Source organism: Lampetra planeri, chromosome 23, assembly GCF_965212315.1.
Source record: "Lampetra planeri chromosome 23, kcLamPlan1.2.h2, whole genome shotgun sequence".
NCBI classification, from domain to species: Eukaryota; Metazoa; Chordata; class Hyperoartia; order Petromyzontiformes; family Petromyzontidae; genus Lampetra; species Lampetra planeri.
The window spans coordinates 11,141,771-11,153,876 of NC_136129.1; the positions used below are offsets into that span (position 1 = coordinate 11,141,771).

General features: G+C 55.1%; 1 protein-coding gene across 1 annotated transcript; it reads left to right on the forward strand.

The window, feature by feature from the left end:
* Positions 1–1,453: 1,453 nt before the first annotated feature.
* On the forward strand, positions 1,454–8,863 carry LOC144726500 (growth factor receptor-bound protein 2). The gene is made up of 6 exons (XM_078605285.1): positions 1,454–2,099; positions 2,231–2,346; positions 3,733–3,830; positions 4,110–4,232; positions 7,329–7,497; positions 8,485–8,863. The coding sequence occupies exons 2-6, from the start codon at positions 2,269–2,271 to the stop codon at positions 8,659–8,661; spliced, it is 645 nt and encodes a 214-aa protein (XP_078461411.1). The 5' UTR covers positions 1,454–2,099; positions 2,231–2,268; the 3' UTR covers positions 8,662–8,863.
* Positions 8,864–12,106: the final 3,243 nt, after the last annotated feature.

The window sequence follows — 12,106 nt, forward strand, 5'->3', positions numbered from 1 at the left end:
TTGTGGCCGAAACGTCGTGAGAATGTTTTAATTGGTTTATTTTTATTATTTTATTATTTCCATTCTACGTGACTTTACCGAAAGAACCAAGAAGAATACTTATCTAGCTAAGGAGGCATGGAAGAGGCCGGGTTTTCTGTTCCGTGCCATCTAATTCAGAACGATGATGACTACATCGCTACACAGAGCGCAGTTGCTAGAGCTGCGACACAGAGGACACATTCGTCCCAAGTTTAAATCCTGTTGTCATATCTGGGGGGAGCACCCACTTGATATAATTCAGAGGAAGTCATCAGTCCGGGCGAATGATGATCCGGAACTGATTAATCTCAGTCACCTCACCAGCTGTTGGTCGCCTCCCTATCACTCTTCTATCCCTACCACCATGATCCACGTGAACTTCGCTGCTGTACTCATCCGCCCATGTTCAGGGCTCGGTCCACCACCCTGTGCTCAACTGCCACCACACTGCAGGTCACAACACACTCGCCACACTTCTCTGGAATAAACCCTGAGAAGTGCGCACACAACGGGGAGGAGGTGCACGCTTGGAACGACCCCGGCAGCAGCGTCGGCATGTTGACGAGAGCGCGCACACACAGAGGAGGGTGAACCGCGGCATTCAAGTCGCGGGGTGGCCTTTGGGCAGCGCGCCACGGCGAGAAGGGGCCATGTCACGATGCATCTTCGTCCAGGCAGTGGTGGCGAACACAACAGCTCTGGCCCAGCACCGTGGAGGAGGCAGTCAGGGTTGTTGGATCACACACATGTTGTGAAATCCTCTTCCCTGTGGGCGTCGAGGTGCAGCATGGAAGTGTGGACCCCACCTGCTTCCATCCGCAGGAGAGCGCTGCTACCTACAGCACGTCATGCATGGGGGTTCCCAGGGCACTGGGGCTCCCTCCCACGTGTAAACACTCATTAATTGGCCGAAAACATCTTCGTATAACAAAGGTCGCAGAGCTTGTGGCGAGGGGGGTATAAATGGCCAGTTCTCCGCCTTCCCGCTCGTTCCTCCTCCCCCCTGGCGCCTCTCCTTGAGCACTCAGATGTCATCCGAGGCCAGCGTAGCACGGTTTGGTACGGCAAATAGCAAGTGGAAAACAACATATACCGTAAGGGTCCCGCGCTGGCGCAGCTCGGATGTGCCAGTGGGAAAGGGGCCGAGAACCCAACCCGCTGAGACCAAGTAGCGTTCCGACCTTTTTGAGTTCCCCGGGCACCCGCGGTGCCCCTCGACCCCCTGCGAGACCCCTCGAACTCCCGTGAGCCGCTGCGAGTTCCCTCAAACTTCAGATCGTCCCCGTGAACCCCTGAGACATCGTGCAGCCACCTGAGTGCCCGTGAGCGGATCGGCCCTGCCACGGTGCGAGGTAAACCCTCCGGTCTGGCAACGCGTGACTTATATCCCCCGTGATCTCGTGAGACTTGGCCTGCGGTTCGTGACTCCGGAACGCGCGCGGAAACTCTCGCGAGACTTTGGTCGGCGCGCGCCTCACGCGGAAACTCTCGCGAGACTTTGTCGGCGCGCGCCTCACGCGGAAACTCTCGCGAGACTTTGGTCGGCGCGCGCCTCACGCGGAAGTGGCGGAAGCCTCGGCTCGGACTTCAGAGGGACCAGGACCAGCGGGGCCTGCGGCGAGCGAGGATCGGCGGAGACCACCAGGGCCCAACGGGGACCAACCAGGGCCCAACGGGGATCAACCAGGGCCCAACGGGGACCAACCAGGGCCCAACGGGTACCAACCAGGGCCCAACGGGGATCAACCAGGGCCCAACGGGGACCAACCAGGGCCCAACGGGTACCAAGCAGGGCCCAACGGGGACCACCAGGGTCCAACGGGGACCAGAAGGGACTGGCAGAGTCCGCGGTGACGGGGACCACAGCGACAGGGACCACAGCGACAGGGACCAGCAGAGTCTGCGGTGACGGAGATCAACGGTGTCCGCGGCGAGGAGGGACCAACAGGGACCAGGAGGGAGCAGCACCGGGAGGGAGCCGGAAGGGTCGGGACCGGTGCCAGGAGGAGGAAGGAGACGAAGCAGGCGGAACCAACTGGGACCAGGAGGAACCAGGCCCAGGACAACAAGGAGAGCGAGTGAGTCCGTCTCTCCCCGTACCCCACCGTACGCGCTCTCCGGGCAAAGCGAGGAGAGACTGACGGGGAGAGTGGAGCTGAGTAACCGATGGAGTGGTCCCTGTGATTGCCCCCCCCCCCTCTGATCTCAGGTCTCGTGTGAGGCCGAGCGGGGCCTTCGCTCGGGGACATGGAAGCCGTGGCCAAATACGACTTCAACGCCACAGCCGAGGACGAGCTGAGCTTCAAGCGGAGCGACGTTCTCAAGGCGACACTCCCATCACCGCCCACGTCCCACCACGAACTACAACACTTCGCACTCCCACCTCCATACGTCCAGAGACAAAGCTCCCCCGTGTATAGCCTTGAACAGACTGTAGGAGAATGTGCTGTTAGCGAGCACCTGTGAAGGGTTTGCACGACTGGGTGGGTGGGTGGCCAGCACAACCACAGGCCGCACCATTCGAGGCTGAGTCGACCTATACACAGCACATCGCACACAGTACCCAAATAAGACTGTATACACCATACACACTACAGCTACACCACATACATCACACGACAACCACCGTACCATATTGTCCACCCAACGCGTACGGCCCTAACTACACACACCCCAATTCAAACACTCCACAACAAACTCGCCACAGGCAACCACAATTCCGACATGCAACACGCTCGCACACAAACCACACTCGCCGATTAGCACGGTTGGCTACGTACGGTGCGAAAGAAGTTCAACATATACGCCACACACACTGATCGCCACCACACACTGACGGACACTTACACTGAGTAAGTCGGTGTACACTGCGTAGAACACATTGAAAGTCAGCAAATGTATACTGAGAAGTGGAATTCACAGTCGGTTACATTAGTAAAAAAACAAGTACATACATACAGATGGAATCTCAGAATAGATATGACAAATATTTGAAACAACAGCAACCACCATTTAGGGTCGTGTAATTAATTGTGAGGATGGTGGCACTTTGGTTTGCGGACTTTGCTCTAAACTTGGCGAACCGAGTTCAACTTACGGCCATAACTAGCAACGTTGGCGAGAGATATTTGAACTAATGCTGAACTACCATCTTCATCAACATGGTCAAACAACCTCCATGTACCGACGTGTCGTGGAGAGGCCTTCGTTCAATAGTGGCTTGACAAGGGCGGTAAATGGAAGTGTACATAGTCAAGGTTCGTGTCTGTGGTGGCGGGTGGCAGGCCAGTAGCGCAGTGGTAACACCTGCGCCTCACAGACCTGGGTTCGATTCCCGACTCGGGTGCGTGCTATGTGAAGTGGGTGTGTTTCTCCCCCTCTTCTGCGTGGGTTTTCTGTGGGTTAGCCGGTTGCCTCCGATAGCGAAAAACACATAGAATGTAATCGATATTGGCCAAACATCCTAATGCTGAAACATTTCTTGCAAATTACTCAAAATGGAATGACACATAGCAACATCGCCGATACTACGGAAGCCTGGCAGGACTCTGCTGAAACAGTCTTGTCGTTTTGTGAGGCTTTCCCAGGTCAACAACGGTAATAATTGTATAACAATAGTTCTAGAACAGACGTGAAGCACTGCTGGACTCGCGAGTCCCCGAGGAATGCTCGTACGAGGCTAACGTGGGTCTCCCTGGCTTCACGTGGCAGGTCCTGAACGAAGACTGCGACCAGAACTGGTACAAGGCAGAGCTGAACGGACGCGATGGATTCATACCCAAGAACTACATCGACATGAAGCCCCACCTGTGAGCGAGCCCCAGCCTTCATGATCACGTCACCCGCAGTCATACTGGACACATGCCCTCGTCTATTTACGTGCAATAGTCATCCATATTGCTGTTTCTGTAACCCTTGATTTTTTTTCGTAATTTGCCCAAATCAATTATGGTTGGGTATTATTGTGTGGATATGTTTAGGTATTATGAGTGGTGGGGAGGGGTATGGTGGTGGGTATTATGGGTGTGTTGGTGGATATGGGCGGGTGTGCGGCTTTGCTAACACAGGGAACGTGTGAGTGTGTGCAGATGGTTTACTGGGAAAATCCCGCGCGTCAAGGCAGAGGAGATGCTCAATCGGCAGAAGTTTGATGGCGCTTTCCTGGTGCGGGAGAGTGAGAGTGCTCCAGGGGACTTCTCCCTGTCGGTGAAGTGAGTGCGGCACGCGTGTACGTCTTTTGTCCTGGTTATTTCACTTGGTTCACCCAGGATAGCTGCACTTAGTCTCAGGGCTCGTTCAGGAGGGTCCTTCCAAATGTTCACAGTTGGGGCACTGATTTGAGTTGTCAAGGGGAACAACCTCGTTTCCCCACTACAAAGATAGATCCCCTGTGAAGCCTTACCAGGCTTTTGAGGCAAATGCTATTAGTGACCACCTATGAAGGCCTGCATAGCAAGCAAGGAGGCACACAGACTTATACCCAGACACGTGCATTGCAAGGGCAGAAACGCACCCAAGGATGATAAATCTCACACGTGATCAATGGCTGGCAACGTCGAGCTGGGTGTGTGTTGCTGTCTTTTTGTATGCGCGAGTACCGGTACATCTGTGCACATGTTGTGTGTGTGGGCGTGCACCTGCATGTCGCTTGTCATGTCTCGTGAACTGTGCCTTTCGCGACGTACACCGTGTACACTATGGCCCGTAGTCTCAGTCACCGCTTGGCTCTGACTTGGCTCTAGCCTGGCATGAGCCGGCTCAAAGCCCTACGTTTGACTTGAGCCGGCTGTCAGAGTGGTCCCAGCCGCACTCGGGATTTACGCGAGCCACGCCGAACCTCTCGTTGGGATGTCTTTGAAAGCAATTGAGCAGCTCCAGCTCGAGTTGGGCCACGTTCGAAGCCGAGTCAGAGCCAAGCCACGACAAGGAATATGGGGGCTCTATAAGTAGACATTGTGATGGGAGCTGCTGCTGGCTGTCGCCAGGTCTTATCCGGAGCATGCTGGTGTGGGTGCATGCCGTGGATTCTGTTACGCGAGCGGCATTGTTTCCTCTTTTGGAGCCGTGGGGGGATAGCGGTAAAGCACGAGCGGCCGGCCCAGTGTGAGCGACGATCCTGCGTTCCTGGGGAGCGTCGCTTCGTGTGGCGTGCGCACTTGTTAACTCGTAACCGGTACGCTGGTCACCGTGTTAAAAATAGGTTATCGGTTCTGAAAACCAGGAACCAATTCCAGGAACGTGAGTAACAAATGTACTGATTGGCTCATGCTGACGTCAAATCTCTGGCTGACTAAGTCACTGCGTGGTTCATTTGTCATTGTGTCTCAATTAAAAGGTAAAGATGCAGCCCTTCAATTGCTCGCTCACGCTAATGCTGATAGAAGAGCCTCCACTAGAGGGAGCTCCAGTGGGTATTTGGTCTACTCTTGCTATATTGAAAGTCTAGTGTGCTATTGCACCAATATGGCATCTGCCTTTGCTGCTCGGCTAAATCAAGCTAAATAGGTTGTTTAATGCCCTCTGTACATGTGGCAAACCAGTACTATCCAGTTTAATTATACTTTTCTAGACAGAACAAACCAATTCTAGTGACGACCCAGGCTGCTTGCCCACGTTTTCCTGGGTGCCGCTTCCTGCAGTGTGGGCGTGCGGCCCCCACCCCATCCTGCACTTACACTTGGCCTCAAACCCCCCGCACGCCTCTCACCCACGCGCCATCACCACCGGCGACCACAAGGACTTCACACCACGGTCCTGGTTATTTGCCTTATCTGCTCAGCCTGTCAGCGACGGGGCATTCCCGCCGCCACGTGTGCGGCGCCGAGCGAGTCGCTGCGCCGACGTCGCCACAAGGAAGCGGCGTGTCGCTTATCCCGGCCCCGCCCTCCGTGGCTGATTGCCCCTAATCTGGAGGTTAACATTGAGTCCAGGGGACATTGTGTAATGGGCAACGATTTGCTTGAGGCTTTCGAGAAGTTGGTGAGGTTGGGTCAGAGCTGTTCAATTCCTGAAATGGCTGCCACTGCTTGCCACCTTTCCGTTTTTCGGCTCTTCTTGGAGCGCAACTCATTTCAATAATGTGAACTAACCCAGAGCAGTGCTCTTAGCCCTCATAACGGATGACGAGAGGGCGGCTTAGTTATGACGAACATTTCCTCTACTGCGCGCTCGAGTGACCCAGGAGGAAGTTGTAGCCGTCCGCCCCCTTCTGCTCCAGTCTGTGCCACCCGCATTCTCGCGGCTCAAGGGTTGTCTTCATGTGCGTGCGGTTGTTGTCTTATATGGTTCAAGTTGATTTTGTGGAACCAGGTGGGAACTCAAAAGACCAGGATGAGAATCTCATTTGTAAGAGCAACTGTTCGACCAACCTAGGTCACCAAAATAACAGAAGCAAAAACATGAACGTAAAGTGCAGTAAAGCAAAGCAGCAAATTCACCTGATGGCGGGACCCCGGGGTCCCATAAGCCCCCGGCTCTCACATGAACTGCGTTGCGACGTCATTTTATGTCTGTTGAAGGCGAACGATGTGGCAATCTATTCCTCTCGACGAGCTCTACACGACACTATAATCAAAGTTTCAAAGTTTTGTTTATGATTCTGGCAATTTTGGCAACGACGGGTGCTTGGTGAAGAACGAGAGGATTGATTTCTGGTGGGTCGTGGCGTTGATGTGCGCGGTGGGACGGAGTCGCCAAAAATAAATAAATTGATTACAATTTTGACTTATTCGGGACCCCGGAGTCCTGCCATAAGGTTCAAATAGCAATCGGCGCAAAAACAACAAAATACCAGTCAGAGCAAAAAATAACCAAATAGAAATCATAACAAAACAACCATATCACAGATGATATTGCAAACAGTGCACGAACAAAACTAATATAAAATTTCCAGTTAACAAGTTGGCTGGAAAAAAAGTAGTTTTAAAAACCATTCTTAATACCTCAAGTTACAGTAAAACATCAAAATCGAGTGCGGGGGAAGTGATCATATGTTGAGTGTGTGCGTTTCTGCCTTTGTGACGTACGTGCCTCAGCGTGCGCGTGCGTGGTGGCAACCCGGGTTGGATTCCCTGCGGCAGCTCATATCAATGGCCAGTGATCTCTGAACCACTCCTGAGCCTCCGCTATAAATATCGGCACTGGAGGAGACACTGGCCTGAATGGTGCCTGCCACATCCCACCACACTTATTCACCTTCCTGGTCGTAATACCCGCTAGCTTTAACAAACAGAGGCCCTCTACCTTACACATGCCACCAGCTTAAAAGGGGGGGGGGGCTACAAGGGAGCTATCTGCGTGCGTTCCAGGTTTGGGAACGACGTGCAGCATTTTAAGGTGCTGCGGGACGGTGCAGGGAAATACTTCCTGTGGGTCGTCAAGTTCAACTCCCTGAACGAGCTGGTGGAGTATCACCGCAGCACGTCCGTGTCGAGGACGCAGCAGATTTTCCTGCGGGACATGGAGCAGCTACCACAGGTGAGCCCCCGGTGGGGGGAGGGGTGGGGCTTGGGCGTGGCGGCGGAGGCACGAGGCACACTTGACGCACCACCCTCTAACCGGATGCTGGTGGTGGCAACTCTGATACGCTCCAAGATCTCACCAGTACCACTGAGATTATGGGTTCGAGATCTTTGTCTAGGTGTCTATTACACGGTGGGATCATAATGGCCATCAATACGCCACGCCAGCACATCTAAGAACCTGGGATTGAGAGCTGGGTCTGGGTATTTCTATCACTGGGCGGGAGGTGGTCCCATTCACCGCTTGGGTTGGGGTGGTGGTGATGCTGGCGGGAGTGAACGTCTGTGCGCAGTGCGAGTGGCGGCGATTAGCGTTGAGCCACTGCCACTCAGCTGCTGCCACCACCGCCGGCAGCAACAGCAGCTGTGTGTAATTGGCCGCTCAGCGCTGTTCAAACACACCACTGTTTACCCACGTGTCTCACTGCTGCTGCTACACGAGTGTTTTTCCGACATGATCGCGACTTTGTGTGAAGTAGACCGTGATGGTGGTGGACGCTACTCGCTGCCCAGCCGTGCGGCTCCTGCGCTGTGCACGGTGCCTGTGCCGTTACTTCTTGTAGTAATTGGCCCCCTCACGATGCGGGGTCGTGGTTCACATCACGATTCCAGTTATTTTTTTTCACCATCATATGTGCAGCGTCTCTAGTTGTTAGCACACTGCACTGCGAACCCGATGGCCAGAGTTCAATTGTCGTGCACGGCCAACATAGGGGATGGATATCTGAATCGGTCGTGGGCCGCCCCTACATTGATTCAGCCTTAAATGATGACCTTGTGTGGTGTGTAAACATCTTCACTGGGGAGACAAAGGCGGCCAGGCACGTTTCTGGCCGCTCCATCCCTCGTGCCGTGCCAGCCTTCATAGGTGCTCGCCAACAGCACTTGCCTCAGCAGTTGGTTAAGACCACATGGGGGATCTCTGTCTTTGTGTTGTTTGCAGGCGGCGACGCGCGTGCAGGCCCTGTTTGACTTTGAGCCGCAGGAGGATGGGGAGCTTGGGTTCCGTCGGGGAGACTTCATCACGGTGGTGGACAGCTCCGATCCCAACTGGTGGAAGGGCTCGTGTCACGGCCGAGCGGGGATGTTCCCCCGTAATTACGTCACTCTCGCAAAGTAACTGGCGCGGCACACTGGCAGGTCCGGCCCTGGCCCTCCCCGGACCCACGTGTCTTCTCTCTCTCTCTGCTCGCGGAGCAGAGACTCGAGCAACACTTCCCCTCTGCGCCCTCACTCTTCCGGTCTCGGTTCCGTCGCTCCCGTTTTAATTGTTTATTGTTTCCGACATGTTTTCTAATTAAATGACAATTGAGTGCTCAGTATTTAACGTGATATTTTGTAGAGACAACAGAAAGGCTGTCGGTGCCCGGGAGCTGTCGGGTGGTGTCGTGTGCCCACGATGAATTTGCCTAATGTGCCCGGGGCTGTGTGGGAACAGTTGTGGAATGGCGTGCCTGCGCACGCATCGGCTCGCCCGGCGCTGCCGTTGCCCGGCACGGTCCGGTTTGTCACCATTGGGAACACAGAGCCCTCACTCCGTGCTCCCTCTGCCTGCGAGAGCGAATCCCCACGCTTCGTTAACACACTCGGTTTAGATGCGAAGGCGGCCCATGACGTGGGGGTCGCATCATGGGCGAGGCCTTGGGTTTGGGCGAGAGGGCGTCGCCACCATCGGGGGGGCGATCCTGGCGCGGGTGGCGCGCGGCCCGGGCGTTTGCGTGTCTGGCTTCGTTCAGGCCTAATGCTGCGTTGGCATCGTTTGGTTTGTTGTAGCAGGTGTGACGATTCTTCTGTGATTTTTTTATAACAATAACGACAATAATAACATTCCGCCCTCTGTTTTGCTTTCCGTCATGTCTGTACTGTTATGATGATCATGCAATGTTACTCCTAGAGAATCCAATCAGGTAATATTTTAGATAATTGTGGCATAAGTTGAAGTTCTGATGGTGGTGACAACCATGCTCTGTGGTGCGTGATGTAACGCGTGTTTCTGTACGTGTATCACAACATGCAGTGGGCAATACGCCCACACCCATTGGATTTGCAAATCCTCGTTTCAGCGAGTTCCGCCAAACAGTTTTATCAGCAGGGTCGGTACCACATTCAAAATTTCTCAGAGCAGCCAATGAGGTTGCGACATACGACCGGTGATGGTGCAATCTGGTTGAAAATTGGCCGATCTTTCATCAGCCTGACTTGGTAATAAAGCACAGGGCCTCCACTCACTACCTCACTGCCCTGCGTTGGATAGAATTCAGAGTGAAGCAGTCAGGGTGATTGATTCATTTAGTTGCTCGCTCGCTCAGCATTGGTCGGTCGCCTCCCTATCACTCTTCTATTGTTGCTACTACCATGGTTACGGTTCCTGCGAACGTTTCTAATTGATTCCTCTACACATGTTGAGGACTATATCTACCAGACTGTTTCGTCTCATCCATACTGTGTTCAACCACAATACTGCAAGTTACAACAAGCCACACTCACCCTTCCACTCACCCTCTCACACACACACACTCACCCACCCACTCACTCAACCACCCACTCACCCTCTCACACACTCACTCACCCACCCACTCGCCCTCTCACCCACATACTCACCCACCCACTCGCCCTCTCACACACACACTCACCCACACACTCACCCACCCACTCGCCCTTTCACCCACATACTCACCCACCCACTCGCCCTCTCACACACACACCCACCCACTCGCCCTCTCACACACACACTCACCCACCCACTCGCTCTCTCACACACACACTCACCCACCCACTCGCCCACCCACTCGCCCTCTTACACACTCACCCACCCACTCGCCCTCTCACACACACACACACTCACCCACTCACCCACCTGCTCGCCCTCTCACACACTCGCCCTCTCACCCACATACTCACCCACCCACTCGCTCTCTCACACACACACTCACCCACCCACTCGCCCTTTCACCCACATACCCTCCCACTCGCCCTCACACACACACACCCACCCACTCGCCCTCTCACACACTCACCCACTCGCCCTCACACACACACTCACCCACCCACTCACCCACCCACTCACCCTCTCACACACACACCCACCCACCCACTCGCCCTCTCACACACACACTCACCCACCCACTCGCTCTCTCACACACACACTCACCCACCCACTCGCCCACCCACTCGCCCTCTTACACACACACTCACCCACCCACTCGCCCTCTCACACACACACACACACTCACCCACCTGCTCGCCCTCTCACACACTCGCCCTCTCACCCACATACTCACCCACCCACTCGCTCTCTCACACACACACTCACCCACCCACTCGCCCTCTCACACACACACACACTCACCCACCTGCTCGCCCTCTCACACACTCGCCCTCTCACCCACATACTCACCCACCCACTCGCTCTCTCACACACACACTCACCCACCCACTCGCCCTTTCACCCACATACCCACCCACTCGCCCTCACACACACACTCACCCACCCACTCGCCCTCTCGCCCTCTCACACACACACCCACCCACCCACTCGCCCTCTCACACACACACTCACCCACCCACTCGCTCTCTCACACACACACTCACCCACCCACTCGCCCACCCACTCGCCCTCTTACACACACACTCACCCACCCACTCGCCCTCTCACACACACACACACACTCACCCACCTGCTCGCCCTCTCACACACTCGCCCTCTCACCCACATACTCACCCACCCACTCGCTCTCTCACACACACACTCACCCACCCACTCGCCCTCTCACCCACATACCCACCCACTCACCCTCACACACACACACACACCCACCCACTCGCCCTCTCACACACTCACCCACTCGCCCTCACACACTCACCCACCCACTCGCCCTCTCGCCCTCTCACACACTCACCCACCCACTCGCCCTCTCACACACTCACCCACTCGCCCTCACACACACACCCACCCACTCGCCCTCTCACACACTCACCCACTCGCCCTCACACACACACTCACCCACCCACTCGCCCTCTCGCCTTCTCACACACACACTCACCCACCCACTCGCCCTCTCACACACACACTCACCCACCCACTCGCCCTCTCACACACACACTCACCCACCTACTCGAGCCACACTGCAGGTCACCTCGCTTCTCTTTCTGCTTCTTCCCTCGCACTGCTGCACTTGGGAATTCCCTTCTGTCTCATTGTTCAACTCAACGTTGCTCAATTCAAGAAACTTGATACCTATTACAGCTTTGACAGTGGTGATCGTTGCTGGCCAATTAGCGTTTTGGGGTTTTTTGCCTTGTGCTCAGAAACTCGCGTGTCTGTGAGCCGCGTCTGACGTCGCAGTGCGGTGAGTGCCCCCTGCTGCCCGCGGTGGGGGACACGGTGCCGGCTACGCTGCAGGCTCCTCTTGCGATGCTCCCTTTACCCACTCCCCCTCCACAGGCGTCTGTTCTCGGTTGTGCACGGGGACTCGCCACCTCTTCCATAGAGCAAACACGGGCCCTGGATCTGTCAAAACCACTGTGCAGTTTCCTACAATATAGTTCAACACAATAACCAGCAC

Excerpts from the sequence above, each read along its gene's own strand:
- LOC144726500 (XM_078605285.1), top strand. The coding sequence starts at position 2,269 with ATGGAAGCCGTGGCCAAATACGACTTCAACGCCACAGCCGAGGACGAG. Across the intron at positions 3,831-4,109 it reads ATCGACATGAAGCCCCACCT|ATGGTTTACTGGGAAAATCC; the intron begins GTGAGCGAGCCC and ends GAGTGTGTGCAG. Across the intron at positions 4,233-7,328 it reads GACTTCTCCCTGTCGGTGAA|GTTTGGGAACGACGTGCAGC; the intron begins GTGAGTGCGGCA and ends CGTGCGTTCCAG.